The sequence below is a fragment of the Monodelphis domestica genome, chromosome 2, assembly GCF_027887165.1.
Source record: "Monodelphis domestica isolate mMonDom1 chromosome 2, mMonDom1.pri, whole genome shotgun sequence".
In the NCBI taxonomy this organism is placed as follows: Eukaryota; Metazoa; Chordata; class Mammalia; order Didelphimorphia; family Didelphidae; genus Monodelphis; species Monodelphis domestica.
Window position 1 is genome coordinate 484,336,050 of NC_077228.1, and position 25,723 is coordinate 484,361,772.

Below are 25,723 nucleotides of genomic sequence, written 5' to 3' on the forward strand. Positions count from 1 at the left end.
TCATTCTTTACCACCTCCAAAGCTTCAGTCATGTTACTTCCACCTGTAACAGAAATGCTTTCTGTTCTGTTTCCCCACCTCTAAACTCTTCCTCTCCACTAAAGTTCAGCTCAAATCTTGTGTACTGATGTCATCCCTGACTATTCTAGTTCTCATTCAGTTTTCCTTTTTCTATCTTCCTAAAATGCTTATTTTCTTTACTGAACAAAATGAAACTCAATTACATGTGATCTTTAAAGTCTTCTAATTGCCTGAGGCATTATTCTTGTTTCCCCAAGTAATGGGGAAGTTTCTTGAAAATTCAAAAATGGGAAATTGTTGTTTCATCTCAGGGTTAAACATAGAGTCTGTTACATAATAGGTACTTAAGAAATGCATATTGCTTAATAATCCTATATGCCTCACAGTTTAGAATCTCTACCTGGATGTCCCTTTGGCATTTCAAACACATCAAAACCAGAATTTAGCATCTGTCTCTCCTCCAAAAACCTCTACTGGTTTATTACATGAGAAGCACTCAGTGTTACTGAGAATGGAATTTGAAAAAACTTAGTTAATAATAAAAGTCACTGACATAGTAAAGTTTTTAAACGTATTTTTTTCCATGATCTCATTTGGTCCTAAAGACCTAATGTGAAAGACTTTGTTCAATTTTAAATAGTAACAGTTTTCAAATTCAAATGACAATCATTTTACCCTATGACCTGAAAGTCATTAATGATTTATTGCGGCCTACTAAATAAAATACATAACCAGGAATACATAGATCTCCTCCATCACATCTTCCTTGTCCCTTTTTGGTAAAAGTGATCTGTTCCTCTTCAAAGATCATATAAAACTTTGCATCTCTCTGCTTTATAATTATGCCTTTTCTCTATAATTAGTTACTTCTGTGCATAAATTTAGTTCTTCCAGGCTAGGAACCATGCTTTAATTTTTGTTTGTCTTAAAGCAGGCATTTAATGAATATATCTGTTCAGTGCTCTTATTCAATGGATTTTGGTTATGTTCTCTCATCCAAACTTTCTTAGAAAAGTAATTACCAAAAATTTACCATATGCAGGACATTTAATGGAAATCAGATATACATTCAATAATCCTCCATAAGGCTCTGAGGAAACCCAGAGCCTGGAAGAGAAATCTGATGAAGGACACATCAAAATACAAAGGTGCTTGATTCTCTCTTGGATTAGCTTAACTGCCAGTTCTCTGGTAGGTTCCATTGAGGGAGCAGGTTATGACAATCTACTTCATGTAACACTGACTCCCAGAGCTTGCTTTTTAAAAAAGTACACAATAAATTTAACACGTTACTTTCAAAGTCATCCTTTAACTTTTGAAACCATTTCTATCTCTCACTTTAATCACTATTCCCACCACATTACTTTATGGCTCTTTATAATGGATATTCTGTATAAACCACTGTTTACAGATCATTTCTCTACCATTATCCCTCAGTTACCTTTACTCTTTTAAGGCTCCTTCAGTCCTGTGGTCCCCCTCCGGTGGACAGTCATCATCTGACTTCCAAGTCATCCTCCCAAGTTTGGACTTCTCTAATTGACATTTAAGACTCTCTACAACCTGACCTGGCTCTCCCTCTCTTTCCAGGCTTTTCTTACATTGTTCATCCCTATTTAAATGACCATTTTCCATCTCTCAAATATACACTGTGCTCTCAAGACTCTGTTCCAACTGGGGCCTGTATCGGGAATGCCCTCCCTGCCCTTCTTAATGTGTTCAATGCCTATTCATCCCTTAAAGGCCTCATTCTCCAGGAAGACTTCTCTGACTCCTTCAGGCAGTAAAAACCTCCCCATCAGACCTCATAGAGCTATTTGTTTTATAACTTTCATATTATATTATGCTTATTTATATATATATATATATATATATATATATATATATATATATATATAAATAATATAAGCATATTAACGTGATAGTATAATTACCTCCAATGATGTTTTATTCCCCTCTACACTCTCCCTGCCCAACTAACTTGAAGGGGCTGTATAAACTTCATCATCTCTTTTTCCCTGGCACCTCTCATGAGGTTCTGACATAGCAGTTATTCAATAAATACCCTTTGTATGACACCATTGTAAAAGAAATAGCTAGGCAGAAGGAAAAGTCATGGACATAGCTTCTAACAAAATGATCATTTGTGCCCAAATCCCTCATTGAGCTTTTCTTGGGGATCCTTTAGAAAACTTCTGATGACTTTCAGTGAACTTAATTTGGGTCTGAATCTGAGATTATGTTCTTTTGTTTTTCTTCCCTTGAAAAGTGGAATCTCTCCAAAATTAACAAATCTGTGCCATCTTGGAACAAATGACCCCCTAAATTCATCAATTTTCACATAAAAGCACCTAAGTTTTCTCTGTGAATTCATAAATATGGTAATGCATATAAAAATCTAAAACAGAATAAACTTTCAAATGACTTAAAGATAAAAAAGTAATAAGCCAACAGTCATACTAAAGAACATCAAAAGATAAACAAAAAAGAGAAAAGTGTTTGACCTGCCTGCCCCCTTCCTGTAAGAAGGATAAAGATTCTCCCACATACCTGTTGGAAAACATCCTCTTTTGGATCCCGTTTGGCACCTGGGGGCAGGGCCTTCACATTCCCCTCCTCGCTGTCACTCGTGGCTGATGAGCGGCACTCAGGCCCATGCAAAAGGTCATCCCACAACATGTCCTCTGTTTCTGAATCATGGCGGGTGCTTTCCGAGTCCCTCCGACTACAGCTTCTAGAGCCACCACTGATACCAGATCGAGACTCCTTAACATTAAAGAAAGGAAAACAGCAGAAACATGAGACAATGATTCAGTGAAATACAATTATACATTTGAGGCCTAATTTGAATGATATCTATGACAGAGTTCATCAAGTTTTCAAAAATGTGGCCAAATTTTCCTCTGTTTACTCTACTCTGAGATCTCACAAGCCAGCAATACATTTTCACATTTAGAATTTCAATCTCATCGCAGACAGCTGGTTCTCTGAACTCCTGCCCAACCTTAACCCAAACTTCTCACCTCCAAAAACAGCCATAGGTTGCACAGGTGGTGATGCCCTTCCTCCTCACCTCCAGGTGCCATCCTCTTTAGGAAGCCTTTCCTGAAACCCTTAATCCTCCCTTAGTGGTCAGTGCTTCCTCCCTCCTTAAATTCGAAGGTATTTAGATGTGCATAATGGGTGTGTGTGTGTGTGTATTGAGTATGTATGTATTTCCCAGTACAACTTAAGCTCCTAAAAAGCAGTAATGAATTTTAGTTTTCTTGTGATGTCTGTAGTACCCAGAATGGATTGTACACATAGTAAATGCTTAATAAAGGCTGAATTGTTGAACAGAAAGGTAGAAGGGTAGACTCTATTTTAAAATATTTTTCCATGTTTCCATGACTTATTTTCTTTTCCTCACCTCTTCTCTCCCCCCTCCCAGAGTCAACAAGAAATTCCACTGGATTGTACAAATGTTGTCACTTGATATCTATTTCCATATTATTTGTTTTTGCTATAGAGTGATTTTTTTAAGGTCTAGACCCCAAATCACATATCCATATATACATGTGACAAATGATATCATATATTTTGCTTTTGCATTTCTACTCCCATAGTTCTTTCTCTCAATGCGTTTAGCATTCTTTCACATAAGTCTTTCAGGAGTATCCTGACTTGTTGCATTGCTACTAGTAGTAAAGTCCATTACACTGGATTTTTCCACAATGTTTTATTTTCTGTGTACAATGCTCTTCTGGTTCTGCTCCTTTCACTCTGCATCAGTTCACTGAAGTTCTCTCAGTTCATACGGAAAGCCTCCAGATCATCAATCCTTACAGTACATAGTATTCCATCACCATCATATATCACTTGTTCAGCTATTTCCCAATCAAGGGACATCCCCTCATTTTCCAATTTTTTGCCACCACAAGGAGCACAGCTATGAATATTTTTGTACAAGTCTTTTTCCTTTTTATCTCTTTGGGGTATAAACCCAGCAGTGGTATGGCTGGATCAAAGAGCACACAGTCTTTTAAAGCCCTTTGCACTTAATTCCAAATTGCCTTCCAGAATGGCTAGATTAATTCACAGCTCCACCAGCAATGCATTAGTGTACTGATTTTGCCATAACCCCTCCAACATTTATTATTTTTCTTTATTGTCATATTGACCAATCTGCTAGGTGTGAGGTGGTACCTCAGCGTTGTTTTGATTTGCATTTTTCTGAGAGATTTATAACACTTTTTCATGTACTTATTGATAGTTTTGATTTCTTTATCTGAAAACTACCTATTCATGTCCTTTGCCCATTTATCAAGTGGGGAATGGCTTGATTTTTTGTACAATTGATTTAGCTCTGTCAGAGGTTTTTGTTATAAAATTCCCCCCTCCCCCCATTTGTTGCTTCCCTTCTACTTTTGATTGCATTGGTTAGAAGGCAGACTCTTAACAACTAATGTCTGTGCTCACATGGAAGTTCTTCTATAACTCCAGCTGCCTATGATATGACCCATCAGCAGTCCTCTCTCCAGCATCCTATCATGCAACCCTTGACACAAATGTCACATGTTACTGACCATCAATGAGTCGCAATGCTATGACAAATCAAGAGGTGATAAAATGACACTGAATACTATAATTTCAGATCCCTTGGAAAAAAATATGCATGTACTCACCTGAAATAATTTCTTTTATGAGTAAAATAATCCTAACAGATAATAAACTTGAGCCTATTATCATACAGTAATTTATTTCTACTTTCAGGACTACCTTTTATTCATTTTCATCATCATCATCTAGAATACTTTTCCAGGTCAGTGTCACAAAGCTATTCAAAAAACCCTAACGATCACCCTTAAGTGTCTAAATGGTGACTAGATATCTAAAAAATGTTACTCAATTTAAATTATTAAACCCTTGGTATGACTGCTTTGGGGCAGCTAAAAAGTATAGGTGGAATGTAAGCTATATTTAATCCTTCTTTTTTATATATAATCAATTCTTTACCTGACTAAAGGCAACTGACTCAAGCTCTGATTCAGCCAGGCTATCTGAATCTCGGACCATTCGACACCATCTTGAAGTGGAATTTTTCTTTACCTGACCATAAACAAAAGATAAAAGTAAAAATAGTGTAAAGATAGGTTAAAATATATAATATATAATAAAAATATAATATTCAAATTATAAAGAATTAGTTGTTGTTTCTATATTTAAAATTCTATTTTATTTCTAGCTCCAAATTCTCTCCCACCCCCACCCCCTTTGTTTTCCTGGGAAAGCATGTATAGTCAAGCAAAAAAAAAAAATCTCAAATTAGCCCTATAAGAAGTGATAAATTAAAATTACTTGAGAGCTTGCATGTTTTGAAGAAACTGATGGTTTTTCGTTCTTGATTTCATAGCCATTGTCACTTGAGGCCCCTTCCACACTTCTCCGTAACAGGATCATTTGTGTCTGTTCTTCACAGTCATCTTCACTTGACAGTTCATCTGAAATTCCGTTTCCTAAACGTCTATAACCTTCCTGAAAAGGGGACAAGAATACCCTCAATGAAGAGAACACACACTACTCCTCTCTAAATTATATACCAAGGTGAAAATAACTCTTTTACACAAGTAGAGAACTCCCTTAGTTAATAAATACACCGAAGAAACAAATATAACAGAGCTGATTCAATTACTACTAACATCTAAGAAATTCAAAATTATTTCCTTTGAGCCTATAAATTAACAATATAGCTAATTTGAGCCATAGGACAAGACTACCTACTCTAGGCAACACTGTCCACATCCTTAGAATGTCTTCTATCTAGGTGACTCAAAATATTCATTCTTGGGGCATAACTTCATCAGCTCGTGTATAATTTTTTTTTTATAACTCTTACCTATCATCTTAGGATCAATACTAAGTATTGGTTCTAAGGCAGAAGAGCAATAAGGGCTAGGCAATAGGGGTTAAATGATTTACCCAGAGTCACATAGTTAGGAAGTGTCTGAGATCATATTTGAACCCAGGACCTCCCTTCTCTAGGTCTGGCTTTCTTTCTATTCAATGAGCCACCTAGCTGTCGCCATATATAATTGTCTGTCAAAAAGACAGAAATTTCCTCTAGCCTATCTATTTATCTTGGTTAGATCAATGTACTCAAGAATACCCTTTAATCCTGAGGGATCAAAAACCTCCTACAATCTACTTTAGACATTTTCCTTTTACATTTCTTCTGGCTATTGGGCTTAGCTTACTTGATAAAAAGATGAAGTACAAAACTATCAATAAGCTATTTATTGTGCATTTCTAACACAGTACCTTGGAAACACAATGAACAGGAAAGGGAAGACTTCAAGCATACATTTTCGCATTTAAATCTTACGTGACTCTTTTCCCCATCTGAAAGTTTTGCTTTCTCTCTTGCTTGCCACATCCTCATCTCTGATCGGGGATGTTTTTTCTTTGGGTTGAGATTCAAAATAGTCGGATTATTGTCAGTTTCAACTCCTTTGTCAGTTAATAATTTTACTCTTTTTGTTCGACTGAAGAAAACAGGAAAGAAAGAACCATAAACTCTAGAGTTTCTAAAAAGTAGTTATCTTCTAAAGTCACTATTCTTTATTAGGCTGTATATTAAGTCATGTTTTCAATTATAGACTTTTTAAAAAAATGACTCAATGTAGCTCCTAACTCGCTAAGGGATAGGAAGGCAACATTCAGCCAAATCAAGAGAGGAAGGTTTGAAATTTCCAATCATCTTTATATACCATACTAATTTTTGCTTCCATACTTTTGATCATGTTGTGTCCCCTGCCTAGAATGCCTTCTTTCCCCTCCGCCCCAATGCCTATCTAAATATTAAATATTCTTCAAAGCTCAACTCAGTTCTTACCTCCTCTATGAAGTCTTCTCTTAGTACTATAGTCCACATCAATTTTTCCTCTGTCAATTCCTATGGCCTTTATTCTGTACCACACAATATCTGCCTTAGATTATCTTTCTCTGATTGTGTAATAGGCATTAATTCCCCTGACCCAACTATATTGAAAATCCTCAAGAAAAGGGACCATGAAATCTTTCCTTTGTAGACATTTCCCAATAGTATCAAGCACAGTGGCAAGCACGCAGGCACTGAAAGATTCAACAATTTCAGTTCAATACATATTTATTAAGTATGACTATGTGCAAGGCACTAAAGATACAAATATGAAAAATGTTACAAAGGCAAAAAAATACAAAAATGAAAAATAACACAGTCCCTGTTTTTGAGAAGTCTAGTCCTCTAATGAGGGGAGGGAAAGGGAGACAGAGAATATAATACATTTGCAAATAAAAATGGACAAAGCAGAGTAAGATAACATCGACAAAAAGGCTAGCAAAGTTCTAGGAGAAATGTGAGCAAAGAAAGATCACTTTTAGCTGGAAGGGAGGAAGGTGGACTGTGGCAAGGGGGGCAAAAAGAAGAAAAATGTAACAGAGCAAAAGGATATCTGAGAGAAATTTCACCAGCTGAAAAAGAGGGTGAGAGTCTGCTCCAAACATGGAAAATGCCCTGAATAAGGGCAGAGACAAATGCACCAAATTACAAAAGAAAAGCAAAGGCATAGGACATGGGTTTGAATCCAGGTTCTGCCATTTTCTACCTATGTGACCTTGAGCAAGTCACTTAGGCTCTATGGGCCTCCTGAGAAAAATAAGGGGGTTAAACTAGATGATCTTTAAGGTCTCATCCAGCTCTACATCTATGATCCTATGATCCTAAGAATGGGATACTGAGTATAATCCAAGTTGGCTGAAACAATCTATGAAGGGAAATAATGCAAACTAAAGCTGAATGGGCAGGCTGGTGCCAGTGTGTTGAGGGCTTGAATGCCAGGTCAGATGATTACTCTGCAGGCATCTAGCAATCAAAGAGCTTTAAATAAAGAAGCTATCACAATAGTACATTAAGAAGATTAGTGGGAAATTAATAAAGAAGACAGACTATAGATGACTGGTTAGGAGGCTATTACAGTAGTTTAAAAGATGACAGACGAGGATCTAAATTAAGGTAGCATGGAGAGGAAGGGCCAGATGTGTGAGAGTCCAGGTGACTAAGAGATGGTAGAGACATTAACAGAAGTAGAGAAGTTAAGGGAAAGAGAAGGTTTCTATGTTAAGATATGTTGAGTCTAAGGGCTTGGCAAACCATTTAGGTAGAATTACCCAGCAGACAGGAGTTCTAAAAAAGACGACAAAATGTAGATATGAATTGTTGAATCATCTGCATGGAAATATGGAAGCTATGGGGAGAAGATGAGTTCGCCAAGAGAGAATGTGTAGGCAGAGGGGAAAAAAATGTATCTAGAACAGAACTTTGAGAGGAGGGTAATAAAACAGCAGAGAGGGTAGAAAGAATAGTCACAGTTTCCCATTAACTGATGAGAATAAATATACCTTATAGGTATAGCAAAAATAAGAGAAACAACTATTTTTATTATTAAGTCATCAAGAGAGTAAGCAATTTTGAAATCACAGACCCAAAGCAAAACTGACCCTATGTCCCATTCCTGCTGGGTCTTACTCTCCACTAAATGTCACAGTGGAAAATGCCTAGTTCCTATTAATCTCCTCCAAAATTGTTAGCTAAAATAAATTAAGGTAGTGACACTCCCAAGGGTATTTGGATTAAATAGGAGATTTCTAAAAATTAAAAGCCTTTAAAACTCAAAGGAATGAATTCAGGTACCAAGACAGGCAGAGGAAGAAACACTTAAAGGGCAAAGAGACCTTTAGAGAATACTTAAAAATTATAGCACAACGTCTACTGAGAGCATTAGACTTGAGATCAGAAGATCTGGCTTTGAGTTCTAACAAGATGAGAAAGTTGCTTCACCTCTTAGAGAGTCTCAGTATCATCTATAAAATGAGGATTATACCTTAGTTATTGTAAGGATCAAATGAATGTAAATAAAGTGCTCTATAAATGTAAAACAGCATATAAAAGTAAACTATAATTTAAAAACTAGCTCTGATGGTGTAGCTATTACATGTAAGTATGAATGTAAATATGAAATCAAAAAAAATTCCAATGTAAGACTTCCCACCTGTTGCAAAAGAGAGTCCCCCAAAAACCACCATTTAGGGATGCAGATTCCGAAGATTCTACTCCTCTGACTTTATCAGAGCAGTTATAACTTCCACATTCTCTGCTCCCATCACCATTTACAGTTTTGCGTAATTTTCTACAAAAGAACATTTTAACAACTTCAGATTATTCAAACCCTTCTCTGTTCTGCCATATTGAACATCCAAATACTCAAGATTATGCTAAGAAACAGAACTATACATAGTTTAAATCTGCATACTTTTGCAACAAACCACCATCTTCCTGACATCATGTAGTCAAACCTACATAGCGGAGGAAGATGACATACCAACAACACATGAGATTTAGACAATGTGTTGAGGAAACTATTGGCAGTATATAAAGTTCCAAATCCAAAATCCCATGGAGGTGGGTGGCCTAAGATTATCATTTACTTAATCACGAAAAAAGGCAATATTACTATGAAGAAATATCTTTCGTAGCAACTGCAGACCAAAGTCATCTTCACATACGTAAAAGTCTTCAAGCACTTCCATAGATAGGCCCAGCATCAACAGCAGTTAGCTTCAAGTAGAGAAGATGACCAAAAAAACAACCTAGACCCAGTGACGGCTTAGGCAAAAGGAATCTGTCCCAGCAATAACAGCCTGGAGCTAATACACAGACATAGTGATGGGCATAGATGTCTTTTTGCTGGCATTCTATCCAGATGGATGGAATGTGCAGCAAATACTAACGACAAGCACACTTCATTTTCATTGAAAGCTTATCGAGTTGTTTGGCTGTGATGAAATGGCATTCTCCTTTTATTAACATAAAAATAACACTGACAAATAGCATTCAAAGATAGGAATACAGTGAAACTCATTGCAACCAAACCACAAACAACTTATTATAAAATTACATGTATGGAATAGAATTATATGCATTAAATGGAAAAAGGAGATAAACATTTAGCTACTTAAGGAACATACATGCCTTTTACTAAAACTAGAGATATCCAATCTATAAAACTATCACTTGAATTTGTTAAGACATAATCTGCTAAAGCTTAAGTAGTCTTATAAACTACATTTTAAGGGAAAGAAGGGAAAGTGGCAGATTTAAAGCATGGTGAATGCTACAATAACATGATAAACTTTTTTCTATACTGAATTTTCACCCACTTTTGATTGGAAAGTTGGAATTGAGAAAAATATTGCCAGCACACACCATTATAAAAAGATTAGTAAAGTTGAATTTGCATTAAAACTCACAAATCCAGAGATGACCAATGATATGTATCATCCAAGGATCAGCCTAACTAAGCTCTGAGACCATCACCATGTTTATCAGTGAGTACTGAATGTTTTTGGCCAGAGCAACTTTTTTTTTTTAAACTCTTACCTTCTGTCTGAGAATTGATAGAGTATTGGTTCCAAGGCAGAAGAGCAGTAAGGGCTAGGCAACTGGGGTTAAGTGACTTGCCCAGGGTCACAGAGCTAGGAAGTGTCTGAGGCCAGATTTTAACCCAGGAATTCTTGTCCCTAGGCCTGGCTCTCCATCCACTGAGCCACTTAACTGCCTACTACATTTAATTTTTAAAAGAATCACTTAAAGTGAAAGAATCCCAACTAAAAACAGGTATAAAGTTCATATGCAAATTGGCATACAAGGATAACTTTTATAACCATTCATTATAAAAATTATAGAAAATGAAGTTAGAAGGGAACACACGCAAAGATGCATAGATCAGCAATGACTTTTAAAACTTGTATATAAAATATCTCTTTCCAGAAAAACTATAATTACAAGTTGTCAATTCTCATTTTACCTCCTCCTCCGGTTTCCATTTGTTCCTGAAGGTTTAGCCATCTGGGTGGAGACTATTTGACAGTGGACAGTTCCCATCAGTAGCATAAGGCACACTGGACCAATCACTTCACTTATATTCACAATAGGCATTATGAAATACAACACAAATGACAGAACTGAAAAGGAGAATTTTTAGAATGTGAAAAGCTATATTAAAGAGTACCTTTAATTGATCCTAATTCCTCTTCTTACTTTTACAATATTCATCATTTTACTAAAGCTTCAAAGTCATAGGCATAACTTTAACTTCATAAAGAAACTTATTTACCTATAAAATGACACTGTGAAGATCTATATTAACAAGGTCTAGGCATAATTACTATGGATTGTAGATTTTTCTTTTGAAGAGGATAAGCCATGAAAATTAAGAGTTTTGGAAAGTTGAGATGCACATTTAGTTTATAAAAAAGTACAAAAATCAAGCTACTCACGTCTTACCCTTTTTTCTGAGAGGCATAACAGTGTAATGCATCTAGTGCTGGACCCAGATTTGAGAAAACCCAAGTTAAAAATCTGCCACAGACACTTAATAATCATGTGATCCTGAGTGACTCATTTCATCTTCATGGGCCTCAATTTCTTCATGTATAAAATGAAGGGGTAGGATTCAATAACCATTTCTTTCTTTTCTTTTTTTTCCATCCCTTTATTTTTTTTTAATTTTTTTCCCATTTGAATAAGTTTATTTAGTCAATTTAGAACATTATTTCTTGGTTACAATAATCACATTATTTCCCTCCCTTCCCCTCCACCCACTCTTCCCCCATAGCCAAAGCGCAATTTCATTGGGTATTACTTGTGTCCTTGATCAGAACCTATTTCCATGTTGTTAATAACCATTTATTTCTAAATCAAAGATCCTATGACCTTTTCTAATATACCTTAATTAAATCACAAGAAATCCCCAAATCATAAAACACAACTCATGTTTGAAAAATCTTATGGAATGCCATCAAGATGAAAAGCATCATGTATAAGGAAGAGCCTCTGGGGTAGTTAGGTGGCTCAGTGGATTGAAAGTCAGGCCTGAAGACAAGAGGTTCTGGGTTTGAATCTGACCTCAGACACTTCCAAGCTATGTGACCCTGAACAAGTCACTTAACTCCCCTTGACTAGCCCTTACTGATCTTCTGCCTTGCAGTTAATATTTAGTACTCATTTTAAGTCAGAAGGTAAGGGTTTAAAAAACATTCACCAGATTTATGAAGTCTTGTTAGAAACTGACAGTGAGGATACTAGTGAAAAAGAAAGCCTGACACCATGAAAATGTCTGCAAAGCTATATGATAGTAGTAGTCTGACCACTAAGCCTACAGGATGAGACCAAGGCAACTCAGGTAAAATAAAGTGTCTAAATTCAGTTTGAGTAAATTTAGAAATAAGATCTCTTCTTCTCTGAAGATCTTATTATTTATAAGAATAGAAACCAAAGTAATATACATTTTTAGGCGCTATCTTATCTTGAACACTGCCATGGATAGAAAATATTTTGATGGTTTCTAGCATTTGTTTCTATCATGTCTCATGACTTTTATAATGCTAGTAATCAACCAATAAACATTAAATGGCTACTATGTGCCGGGCACTCTGCTAAAGGCAAGGATGGTACTTTGAGAATATTCTCAATTTCAGTGTATGTTCCTGGAGAGTAAATGGTAAAGTGGATCCCTGTAAAGTGCCATCCTGATTATGGAGGTGACTGTCCACAGCTTTGTCTCTGTCATTCCAGCAACTCGCCCTGTACTCTGAGGCACCATTATGGAGGCTGGGGTACAGCGATCAGAAGCTAGAGAACTCTTGTCCTCAAGAACCTTATGGCTTACACAGGGCTCTGCTCTATGAAGGTGAGTATGGGAGCAGATAAAACCTAAGTTCTGGAAGCAAGAGAGAGAAATGTGAGAGAGAAAGCCTCCCGGTGGATACAGGAAGCAGGATTAAGTGGGGAGTTGAAGGTGGCAAAGGAGCGGCCTGAGGAACAGGTGAGATATAAAAGGTGTGGCGAGGCACTCATCTGCCATCTATTTTGCATGTGTGTGCATGTGTATTTGCTGCTTCACTCACGGAAGCCAAGTCGGCTGAGGACAAGGGCCGGCTCACTTCTGGGTCTGTTCACTGGCTGCCCCCAAGGCAGGTACTTTCTGACTTTCTGACAAGGGAGCATGCCACTGAACCAGAGAGAGAAACCAAAAATGAGCAGATCCCGGTCACAGTCAGGGAAATGCAGGTCTTTCTTAGACAATATCAAAGAAATGAAATGGCAAAACGTGAAGCAGTTAGAATAGGCCCCGAGTCCTTTCAACACTTCTAGTTACCTTGCATGAGGTAAAGCAGCAGCAGCCAAATAAAGATTCGAAAAGAGGTGACCTGAATCCACCATTTGCTAAACAATGGAAAACAAATGACCCGAACAATTCCCTTCCGAGTTAGTGATGTCCATGGAATTTCAGGTTTGGCTTTGGCAAATGTAGAGCCTTGGAACAAAGTAACACACATTTTGTCATTATACACATTTCACAATTTATTATACACTCAAATTAATGTGGGTACTGTGGTGAGTACTTGGAGAAAAAACAAGGCTAATTAAGAACTTTATGCTCAGGCTGCTTGTCTTTCTTGTAATGTATTTCTAGAGACTTGTATTTCTTGTATTGCTTGTAATGTATTTCTAGAGACAAGATGCATAGTGTATGATCAGAATCTGAACCCTAAAACTACAATTCCCAGCACCCCACTTTCCTTCTCATATTCCGTGCTGATGTAGGGAGTATATAAATTTTGTGTAACCCTGCCTCTCACTCTCTTCCTGTGATCAGGTTTGGTGGAGGTGGCATGAGGTGTGAGCCAGGACAGTTTTGCTCACGTGGTCTTAATTTTGCTCTAATTAGGGTTTTTTAACTTTTATTTCCTTTTTATTCCTTCTACTTCAAGTGATTATTAATAAACTTCATAAAATATAATTCTTGGAGTGTTAGATATTAATTTAAATCCTACGATAGAAAAGTATCTATAACACTCAAAGAATAAGGAATGATGGGAGCAGATATGTGGCTCAATGGATACAGAGCCAGAACTGGACTCTGGAGAATCTGGGCTCAAACCTGGCCTCAGCCACTTCTTACCTGTGTGACCCTGGGCAAGTCACTTAATCCTCATTGCCTAACCCTTACTGCTCTCCTGACTTGGAACCAATATACAGTATTGATTCTAACAAAGAAGCTAAGGGTTTTTAAATGAATAAGGAAAGAGGGAATTATGGCATCGTCATAAGAATCATAGTTCTATGCAGCTTTAGGGTTTATGAGGCCCTTGTACTACCCACAAGGCCAAAGAAATAAGTACTATTATTTTCCTTTCACCCTTGATGAAATAGCCTCAAAGGCTAAATGACTGCACAGGGGCCATTAGGTGTCAGAGTGGATAGAGTGCCAGGCTTGGAGTCAGAAGAACTTGGGTTCAACTCTGGCCTCAGATACTTCCTAGCTGTATGACCTTGGGCAAGTCATTTAACCCATCTGCCTAACCTTTTTTTGCCCTTCTGTCTTAGGAAAGTTACTAAGTCAAGGCTATTAAGAAAAAAAATAGATTAAAATTTGAACTCGAGCTTACCCCAAATACAAATCTAGTGCTCTTTCCACTGAGACCATTACTAGTTTCCTGTTGGGAAAGGATGGTGGTGGGGGAAAAACGGGGAGAGGGGCTTGAGGCAGCACTGTTGAACAATGCAGTAAACCTAGTTTTTCACTGTATTGAATAGGGAAGGTTTTACATGAGTGGGGCCATTTGAGGTGAGCACTGAAGGAGGCATATGATTTCAATAGGTGGATATGAGTGATACTACTTTAGACACAGGAAGCTAGGAGCCCAGGTACATAGAAGCCCAAGTACACAGATGCGTTTGAGGAATGACGATTTGCCTAATCTAGTTTGGAATACAGACAGATTATGCAGGTGGCAAGTGATAGTATGGGTCAGAGGTGCTTAACCTTTTCTGGGTTATGGATCCCTTCAGTAGTCTGGTGAAACCTATGGACTCCTCAGAATAAAGTTTTTAAATGTATAAAATAAAATTATATTAGTTATCAAAAAAAATTTTAAGTTCCTTGCCCCTCCCTCTGCCATTCCCACCTCCAGTTAAAAATCCCTGGTGTAGATGATGTGTTAGAAGAGGTGAAAAGAGAATGGAGACAGAAAAACTTGTAAGGAGGCTATTTTAATATAGGTACGAAGTAATTTGAGTCAAAACCAAGCCAATAGATGTGAAAGGAAAAAGGAAAGGATGAACATAAAATATACTGCAGAGACTGAATTGATAGGACTTAGAAATTGTGCTTGGAAATGGGTGACAAGGGAGAAGGGAAAAAATCAAAGATAACTAAGTTTAATGGTTGAGTAGGAAAGTGGTAGCACTGTGAACAGAAATGGGGAAGCCCAGAGACATTTAGGGTGTGTGGGGCAAATACAGTGGGTCTGATTTTAGAAAAGTTGAGTTAAAGCTGTAAGTAGGACAGGAGACAAGGTGAAAAAGGTGGGAAGTGTAGGTAGCTTGAGGTGGACTATGTCTACAATTTTTCTTGAAGAGGACTAAAATGACCATGTAATGTCTTTTGACTCATAAATAAACTGAATTTAAGTGAGGCATGTTGCACAAAGTCGTCAGTCTCGCTTTCCCATAGTCACAGAAGTCCAGGGGCAAGACAAAAGTAAAAATGACCGGCGATGGCCCGGGATGCAGTGGATGGCCTTGGCTTCTCCAATGTCTAACCAAGCTCTAAGAACCCCACAGGGCCTGCTTCCACCACCTTCATGGCCTTTGGAACAAATTGTTCTCATCTGCCCCTTCGAACACTTGGAGTAGACACCCCTTCCTGCACTGATGGGTCTGAGATCTGTCGGTTACCTGGCTTAGCCCACCTGCTGAGATGGTCTACCAGGGTATGGCTGCTGTACATGCTACAGTTTCTTGGAGCCACAATGTCAATGAGTAATAGGTTAAAGACCAAATCAAAAACACATAAAGTTGGTCCAAAGGAAAAGTCTTACAAACTCTCCATTTCTAATCTTTGTCCCAACTTTCTCCTCAACCGTCTGGGCTCAACAGCTTCAAAGAGGTCTGATACACCTTCTTTTAAAACATTTCAAAAACCTGTTTTTCCCCAGAGTGGATTCAGCAGGACCCCCTAATGTTTGCCCCTCCAAAACACATAATTAAAGCAAGACAGGATTATGGAAAATAAAAACATTTAGGAAACTGAAAATAATGAACCATTGTGAGGGCTGTGACATGGCTCTGTAAGTAACAGAAGAGGAAAAGGGATCTTGCAATTTTAAAAATAGCTTATTAATGTATCCCATAAGGATAACACAATGGCAAGAGTTTTTTTCTTCATAAAAGTTTAGATTAAAAAGTAGATTGATTTTTGAACCCACCTCGGATTAAGTCGACGTCAATCAAGTCGGGCTTTATGTGACCTGTCTTTTTTGGTTTGTTTTTGAAGCCCTAGGATTTTAAAGAAAAATAACTTGTAAATCAGAAAGGACCATCTATATTTATATTTCTTTACACTATTTGAATCACAGAAAGAGCTTCAATTCTAAAATTCTTTCAAAGCAGCAGAGCTTTTTATTTTCCCAATGAGATTTTTTGAAAATCTATGTTTTCTCTAGCAGTTTAACTTAAGGAACTACCACCTAATAGTGATCTTACAAAATTAGTTGTTAAAGATTCCCCCCTGCCTAAAAATTTTAGTAGGTAAGAGATCTCCATAGAATACTTTTTGCATCCCAGAATTTCTACCAAAATTTTTTGTCATATTCATCCAGAATGGTAGCATTCCTACAATTAACTATCTTCATAGAGAAAAGAGAGGTGGCCTGGAGTAGTGGAATATAGCTGGCCTTAGAAGCAGGAAAACCTGGTGACCCTAGGCAAGTCAATTAACCGTATAGCAATATTCTGATTACAAATTGTAGAGAAGATGTGGACTGGTTGAGGAAACAAAATCACTAGTCTTGTCCCTAATTCTAACATAGCAATAATAGCTTGGAAAGAAATTCCATGTTTTTCCAAAGTTATGGTCCTCTTGGTGATTTTTCTGATTCTACATATTTAAGTATACTATATTTATGTTATCTATAGCCTATTCAGGAAAAATAAGCAGCAAATTCATGACATTCCAACTTTTCATTTCAAATTGTCATTTTTCCAGTTCCTCCTTGCTGAAAAGCAAAACATTAAAATGAATGTTTCAATCTGAATTTTACATCTGAGAATCATACTGCGATAGCACTTTAATAAAACAGAAAGATGAAAATGTTTAGTCTTTGGAATTGAATTATAAAAAATTTGATTTAGGAATCTACAAATTGTATTTCCTTTCTATGTACAGCAGTCAGTAACTATCTTTTATTCTGCTTAACTAAAGATACATAGAAAAGTCGGCTGTAAAAATTTGTATTCTCAGAATCCCATTTTCTCAGTTTCCTCAAACTGTAAGTCACAATTTGTAACAGTGGAAATATTACGGCCAAAATACAATAAAATTACAATTTGTTATGTTTTTTAGTTTTGTCCAATCCTTTGTGACCCCATTTGGGGTTTTCTTGGAAAGATCCCAGAGTGGTTTGCCATTTCCTACTCTAGCTCATTTTACAGGTGAGGAAATGAAGCCAAAGAAGGCTAAATGACTTTCCCAGGGTCACAAAGCTAGTAAGTATCCAGAGGCTAGATTTGAATTAGGAGGATGAGTCTTTTTGACTCTAAGCAGGGCACTCTAATCACAGAACCAACCTAGCTACCCTAGCTGCCTTTACAATTGAGGTGGTACCAAATTTTAAAATCACATTTTTAAAAGGAACACTCTGAAGACTGTTAATTTCTCATGAACGAATGGCAAAATACTGAGAGCAAAGCATTAAATCAATTCAGTAATATACTAAAAATCAGGAACAAAATAATAATACTAAAAGTAAAAATATAGTACAGCATCAGAAATTGGCTATATGGTCATTTACCTCAATATTAATCTGCAAAGGATCCTCAAACTGCCTTTATCCTCTTAGCTTTCTGGTAAAGATAGTTCCTTTTTTTTCTTTTTTCTTAATTTATGGAATCCTAACCTAATAAAATCTATAAAGTACTATAATATCCTTCAAAATCATATTAAATCCCTAAAAGTTTACTAAGTATTTCTTACACACAAGCCATTATATAAGCACTGTAGCTACACTGAAGAAATAAACAGCAGATCTCTCTTTACAGAGCTTGCAATTTTAATGGTGGGAATAAGAAATGTCCTTGTATGTGTGAGTTATAAGAAATATGAGGTGAGATCTCACTTTTAGCTAGATTAATTAAGGAAAACATGGAGATGGCATACCAGCTAGGCCTTAGAAGGAAAGGATGGATACTAACAGGTAAAGACAGGGAAAATAGGGAGTCCATGCCAAAGATGGGAAACAGTAAGAACAATGGCAAGAACATGGAAGAAGACAAAATGAGAACTAGGGGGCCAGAGAGCTAGTAATCCAGTTTATTTTAAAAGGGCAAATAAAGGGAGTTAAGTGGAGATGGCTAGAAAGGCATACTCAGGCCAAATTATTTAAGGCCTTGAATATTAGAATAAGAGGTTTCTATTTATTCAAAAGACAATAGGGAATCATTAAAGGTTTTAGAGTTACGATATTTTTTTATGAGGACATAGTAACTGTCTTACAGGCCATAGGCATTTATGAATATTTAATAATTTAATAGAATATTTAGAATTTAGGCTTACATGGAATTTTCTTTACTATCTTCTTAGACAGTAGTATAATAGATTAGGATGATTACATATACAACAATGTGAAGGGCAGATTGGAAATAGGAATAAGCCAAGAATCCAGTAAAAAAGGCCACTGAAATAGAAGTGCCTGAACTTATGTTTTGCAGTGGGAGTGGAAAGGAGGGAGATATGGCAACTGACTGCATCTGGAAGTAGAGCACAGAGTTAAAAATGACCACAAAGTTTCAAGCACAGGTAATCTGGAAGAGTTTAGGGAGAGTAACATGTTAAATTCATTCTTTGTCAAATTGAGGTTTGAGCGCTGGTGGAACATTTCAGGGGAAATAACAACTGGCAATTCTGTAGCATATTTGGCAAATCGTTTTACAAATTGTTTCATCTGAATGGAACAATAACCTTGAGATAGATACAAAGGGGAAAGGAGGGAATAAGCATTTATTTTGCACTGATAGTGTGACAGCCACTGTGGCACTGTTTTAGAGGAAGGTTAACTGTTTCGTCCTATCAGGATGTGGGATTTTGTTTTTGCTTTTGTAGAACAGGGAAGAGAATCTAGTAGAGAGAGCCTGAAGAAGTATTAGAGAGGGGAGGATTGATGAAATTAGGTACAAGAAAGAGCTAGGGATGGAATTATGAGCCCAGATGGAAAGACTTATCCTTGGCAAGAAAACAGCCATCTCTTTTCTGAGTAATGGAAGAAAAGATAGGCAAGAGCACAGAGATTTATATAGAAGCAGAATGGAAAGCTAAAAAAACTGACTTTCACACTTTGGATAGTCTTAATTTTCTTCTTGGGAAGTTCAGAAAGTTTTATGCCTCAGAGAGAATTTGACTTTATTCTAAAGCTACTTAGTCTTAAATTATGCTAAATGATTTCTTGTTAAGTGAAATAAATTTTAACCATGCCTCATAATGAATCACAGAATCACAGTTCTGGAGGCAGAAAGAACTTTAGAAGTTATTATCAAGGATTATCCTCTCATTTCCCATGACACTTGGGCCCAAGAAGGTTGTGACTATGTGTATGAACAAAATTCAAACTCAGATCTTTCTGATTCCAAACTCATTGCTCTACTCACCACACTATGCTGCTTAAATAAAATGGGCTACATTTATCTATAATTAAGTTTTCCTCACAAAGAAATTCATCTTATATCCTGCAAAGAATAAAAATTCCACACTTTACTGGATATAATGTTTTGTTACAGAACTGTAATAGTACAATTCTCAAATTAATCACCTTTTTTAAATGCCTAAGATTGTGTATGGTGGCATTTGCTAAGCACAGAGAAGTAAAAACAAAAAATGAACACACCTTTAAGGAATTTATATTCCACTAGGGGAATATGACATGCAGCTGCCCTTCATTCCAAAATAACAATACCATGTTGAAGTCAATGTACAGTGTGTCCAACTAGGGTTGATCAGGCCAATAGAATTCAGAAGGCTCTACCAGAGATCAGGCATAAGTAGTCCATAGGAACATTTGGAATGGAGATGTCTCTCAATTTGTGCATCTCCTATTTCTTCTGATCTACTGTAATTCTGCCTTGCTCAAAGAGCATAGCACCCTCTTTGAGGCAGGCATACCAGGCAGGACAGTCCTAGGCCAGTGTCTCCCCTGTCTCCCAATCAATATTAAAGTTCTTCAGAGAGACCTTGAGAATGTCCTTGGATTGCTTCTTCTGACCTCCGAGTGAGCACTTGCCCTGAGTTATGTGTAAAATAATCTTTTAGGCAAACATACATTTGATATTTTAATCTGGCCAGTCCACTAGAGCTGCTACCTCTGAAGTAATGTCTGAATACTTTGCAATTCCACTTGATAAAGGACCTCGGGGTCCAGTACCTTATCTTGCCAAGTGACCTTCAGAATCTTCCTAAGATAAATTAAATGGGAATGATTACTGGCATGACACTTGTATACTATATACAAGTTTTCCAGGTATACAAGAATGAAGTCAACACAACAGCTGTAGACCTTCAGTTTGGGAGGCAGCCTTTTCTCTCTCACACTTTCCTGAGGAGCCTCCCAAACAATGACCCAGCTCTGGTAATGCTTGAGTCAGTTTCATCAATCTATATGGTCATCCCTGGAAAACATACTACCAAGGTAGCATAAACTTATCTATGGCATTCAAAATTTCTCCTTTTGCTGTAACCAATGGTTCCTTGCTTGGATGGTACTGTGCTGGCTGGTGGAAAAGCTGTTTTCTTGGTGTGAATTGTTAGACCCAAATTAGCACAAGAGAATCGATTTACTCAGTTATATATAGCTCAAGCCTCAGAGATTGAGTGCACAATCCTATATCAATAAAAAGTCATGCACCAACTCCCTCCACTTTAGTTTTGGCTTATAGCCTTTTCTAGTTAAATAGTTTGCCATCAGTGGGGTAGCTGACCTTGATGCTGTTTTTGTCATCACTAAAAGTGTTCAACAACATGCTAAAATGTCTGAAAATATGCTAAAAATCATGGGAGTAAGCACACAGCCTTGCTTCACTCCACTGGTGACTGGGAATTCAAGAGAGCATTGTGCATTATTCAGGGCCCCTTAAAGCATGCCATCATGAAACTGATGAACAATACAGATAAACTTCTTCAGGCAACCAAATTTTGCCATGATCTTCAAGCCCTCAAGATGGGCAGTAATCCAAAGCCTCTGTCAGATCGATGAATGTTGTGTACAGACCTCTGTTCTACTCCTGGAATAGGGCAGCAAACACCATATCAACCTTTCCTTTGCCCTTTCTGAAAACACACCTGGTTCCCATCAACCAGGTAAAAGATGAGTCAATTAAGGAGGACTCTGTCAAGGATCTTGGCAGCAATGACTAAGAGAAAGATCTCTTCCTCCCCAGTGACTGTCAGAAGACAACCCATTTCCTTTTCCTTTATAGAGATGGACAATGGAGGAGGCATCTTTGGATCTCCTTGGAGATAATCTTTTCTTGCATTATAATAGGGAAGACTGCAGTCAGCTTTTCTATAAGCAGTGGTTCTCCTGCCTTATAAAGCTCTCCCAGAATGCATGGAATCAGCACCAGATGCTTTGCCACACAAGAGGAGCCTCATGGCAATAAAACCACTTCCTTCAGTTGGAAATCTGGTTAGAGAGGACAGACTTCAGGCTTAAAGTAAAGGGTCAGTGGTTTCAGCATTGGTTAATGATGGTCTGTTGAGAACACTATGGTGGGGTTCAGTCCATCATCTCTTCAGGATTATGTGCTTATCACTGATGAGATTCACCGTAAGTCTGGCTGATAAGTAGCTTTTAGGACATCACAGAAACACTAGTTTGTTACTGTTAGAATCGAACTGAATTCCATTTGCCTTCTTACTGAGCCAAGAATCTGGCATCTCTACAAATTTTGTTTGTACTTTACTTTTGATAGAATTAAACACTGCCTTCTTAAAAGATGGATAAAGTTTCCTGCTGGTAAATCTTGTGGAGTTCTCGTTTTTTATTTAGTAGCTTCTGAATTTTCCTATCATTTTCATCAAAACAATGCTGATGATTGTTGAGTATTCTGGTTAGATCTGTAAATGTAGTGCTGTACACCACAAAGAAAGGGCTTTGAAGATGGAAAGAACATTACCTGGAAGGATTCAGGGAGGCTGTCCAGAGGAAATGGTACCTGATCTAAGACTTGACCTAAATCAACAAATATTCATTACATACACATCAACTATACATTCATGAGGTTGTGCTAGGCATTGAAGATCCAAAAGCAATAATCAAAGTCTTTGTCTTCAAGGAGCTTGTATTCAGTTGAGGGAAACAACAGATATATACTAAGCAATTCAAGAAATATATATAAAGTATATGCAAGGTAAATTTAAAGAGCAAGCATCAGAAGTTAAGGGGGTGATCAGGAAGAGCCTTATGTTGGAGATGGCTTGAGCTCAGTTTTGAAGGAAATAAGGAATTCTAAGAGGTATAGGTGATAATGTGTGAGTGCACTTCAGGCACTAGAGACAGATAGTTTGTACAAAGGCACATAAACAGAAGAAATTCAGAAAATCAAAAATGAGAGGGAAAGTAATGTGTAATTAAACTGGAAAGTTGGAGCCAAATTGTAAAAGGTTTTATTTACATGGACCTAAGGAGCCCCTGAAGTTTTTTAAGCAAGATGATGATATGGTTGGATCTGTGCTTTGGGAGTATTACTTTGGCAGCTGGGTAGAGGATGGATGAGACTACAGGCAAAAAGAATAACCTAAACTACTGCAAACAGTTCAGGGGAAAGGGACTGAGCTAGAATAGTAAAAGCCATTAGCGTAGGGGCCAGGTAAGTGCAAAAAAGGGACCAGATGCCAGAGATCAAAAAGATTTGGCAACTGTGTAGTCAGGGAGAATGAGGAAGTCAAGATGACTGAGACCAAAAACTTGGGTAACTGGAAGGATAGTGGTGCCTTATACAAATAAGGGGATTCAGAAGACAGATCTATTTTGGACAGTGAGTTAGAAAAGAAAAAAATTATATTCTGGGTGTGAGGTATTACATGGGCAAAAGCAGAGGCAGGCTATGATAAAATGCTGACTTTAAGAAATCAGCCAGTAATGAAATTTGTCTGGTACAGAGAGTACCAGGAAAGCAGTATTTGACATGGCAAGAAAAATAGGCTAGAGCTACATTGTGGCAGGCATAACCATTGGCTTGAGTGTGTGTTTATCATAGAAGCAATAATCAGCCACTCCTGATTTTTGAGCAGGAAGGTTAACACTGTAAGACTGACCTTTAAGAAAAAATATTTGGCAGCTGTGGAGGAGACTGAAGAGGAGAGAAAATGGGGTTAGGCTGCTACTAAAATAATCCAAGTGAAGGGTAAATAAGGGTGGTAGTAGTATCAGCAGAGACTTCCAGTGTTAAGTGGTAAACCAGATAAGGCTTAGTAACTGATTGAATGTGGGCAGTGAGGTGAAGATAAGAATCAAGACAACAATGTGGTCAACAACTTGTGTGACTTGGGAGAATGGTCACTCCAGGTTCTGGAGAAGGGAACAATTTAAGGGAGTAGAAAATGAATTCTCCTTTGAATCTGAGATTTCAGTGGAATATCTCACACATTAAGGCATTAAAAACTAAGCTATGGAAAGAAGCAGGACCAAAAAACCCAGCATACCTTTATCTGGGTCTGTTCAATGGATTTTTCCCATATCTGCTGATCATACGCTCCAATCTGAAACAGAAAAACAGGTTGCTCAAATGACTTTTGTAATTAAATTTAAACCAAATCCTACCAAAAAAAGGTTCTAAAAACTAATGAAAAAAATAAATCACTAAAAAAAAGTTTTTAAAATCCTGGAAAACATCCATGCTTCCTTGGGTTACAAAGAACTATTATTTCCAAGAATATATAACCTAATGACTAGTTAGAATTTGGTTTAAATTTTTAAATATTTTTCCATGTCTAGTTTGAATTTTAAAAGGGAATGATCAGATTGCATACCTATTGAATTTTGATCGGATATTCCAGTTTCTTAAGAAAATTACCAAATGGGAAACTAGAAAAAAGCATTAAAGAAGGTCATTTCTAACAGATTGGCTGCAATACAGCATAGGAGAAAGACTGAAAACGTAAGACTTCTGGGAAGCAAACGGAGATTTCCGAAAGGGGGAGGGGGGAGGGGGAGGCTGGAAGGAATTGATATGAGGGACTGAATCCATTCTAGCAGCCAGGGGCTGCGGCCTGAATCACTCCGCTAGACAACTGGCCAGAGATAACGGGTGAGTCATCCCAGATTTCAGATGGAAGAGCTAGACGTAAGACCCAGAGCCGGGGGGGGGGGGGGGGGCGTCATGCCCTAGGCTGGAGGGCGAATTCTAGGGGTGGGTGATGGTGGGGAGAGTACCTGGGGGTGGGGGAGGGGCACGCTCACCTTCTTTTGGTACCACGAAATGGCATCTCTCTCGTTCGCGTCCATCTGTGTGTCTCCAGAGAATGGGATTTCACGGAGAGCTGGGGTAAAATGTGTGAGCTGAGGTGGGCGGTTGCCGGGCTCGGGCTCGGGCGCCGCCTCTCCCTTCCTGGGCCTGTCTCCCGAGGCCTCGGAGAGAGGCGGCGGCGGCGGCTGCGGCAACGGCGGAGGCAGCGACGCGCGGGGATGCCCGGGGGAGGGGGCGCCCGCCGGGTGGGGACGAGGACCGGCAGACGGGGCTCACCGTCTCCCCGGCCCGCCTCGCCTCACCCCCACCCTCTCCGACAATAACGCTCTCACTGGGTGCCGGTTGCTCCTCGTTTCGGCGGCCGGGACCGCTTTTTTCAGTGGCCCCGGCCCGGCCGCAGGGCCCGCAGGCCACATCTTCCCCCAGAGGAGGAGACAGCCGCCGGGGCGGTTACCATGGAGACCGCGGCGCCCGCGCCTGCCAGCCGCCGGCCGGCCAGCCGAGGGGGCCGCGCCGTGCGTGCGTCCGCCGTCCTGCGTGCGCGGCTCGCCGCGGGGGGCGGGAGAGAAGAGAGGTGATTAGGGGGGTTGGGGGAGGTAGGGAGTTGGTTGCTCCGGAAACCTGGGACCCTCGAACCGCGCGGCCGGAGCCAGCAGAAGCGCGCTCCCGGGGACAGGGGGTCAAGTCCCAGCAGCTAACTCTGCTCTGGGCCTCCAAGGTCCCGTCGACGTTGCCACTCCAAGCGCTTCCGCCCCGCTGGCTTCCGGAGCTAGTGGGGAAAGCCGGCTCCGCCCCCCTAGTACCTCTGGGGGAGAGGAGTGGAGCTCGGGCTGGGCGGAGCCGGAACGCAGACCCCTTTCTCTTTTTCCCCTGCTGCAGTCCAGAGATGCTTCCAGCCCCTGGATGTTTTAAAGCACGTGCAATTCGTAGAATTGTAATAAATCAAGTGTGTTGAAATTACATTTTCCCTCAAGTTGAGGGACCCTTTGATTCGTGGACCCCAAGTAAAGAACACTGGCATGGCAACTTAAATCAGGGAAGAATGAAAGGCATCTCCAAGAATGGCTAAAAAGGCCAACTGGGAGAACAGCTTAGCAGACCTCCACCGAG

General features: G+C 38.7%; 1 protein-coding gene across 2 annotated transcripts in view; it reads right to left on the reverse strand.

Annotated features, from left to right (window-relative positions):
- PHTF1 (putative homeodomain transcription factor 1) overlaps positions 1-25,402 on the reverse strand; it is a 43,505-nt gene extending 18,103 nt beyond the window's left edge. Inside the window, exons 1-10 of one of the 2 annotated variants that reach the window (XM_007485161.3) lie at positions 24,607-25,402; positions 23,850-23,906; positions 16,369-16,438; positions 13,254-13,412; positions 10,902-11,058; positions 9,087-9,224; positions 6,383-6,542; positions 5,359-5,535; positions 5,017-5,109; positions 2,572-2,787 (exon numbers count right to left, since the gene is read on the reverse strand). In XM_007485161.3, the coding sequence (XP_007485223.1) occupies positions 2,572-2,787; positions 5,017-5,109; positions 5,359-5,535; positions 6,383-6,542; positions 9,087-9,224; positions 10,902-11,058; positions 13,254-13,412; positions 16,369-16,438; positions 23,850-23,906; positions 24,607-24,651 (1,272 nt within the window). In that variant the 5' untranslated portion in view covers positions 24,652-25,402. The remainder of the gene's footprint in view (positions 1-2,571; positions 2,788-5,016; positions 5,110-5,358; positions 5,536-6,382; positions 6,543-9,086; positions 9,225-10,901; positions 11,059-13,253; positions 13,413-16,368; positions 16,439-23,849; positions 23,907-24,606) is intronic. The other variant, XM_007485163.3, reaches the window with a different exon arrangement.
- Between the last annotated feature and the right edge of the window lie 321 nt (positions 25,403-25,723).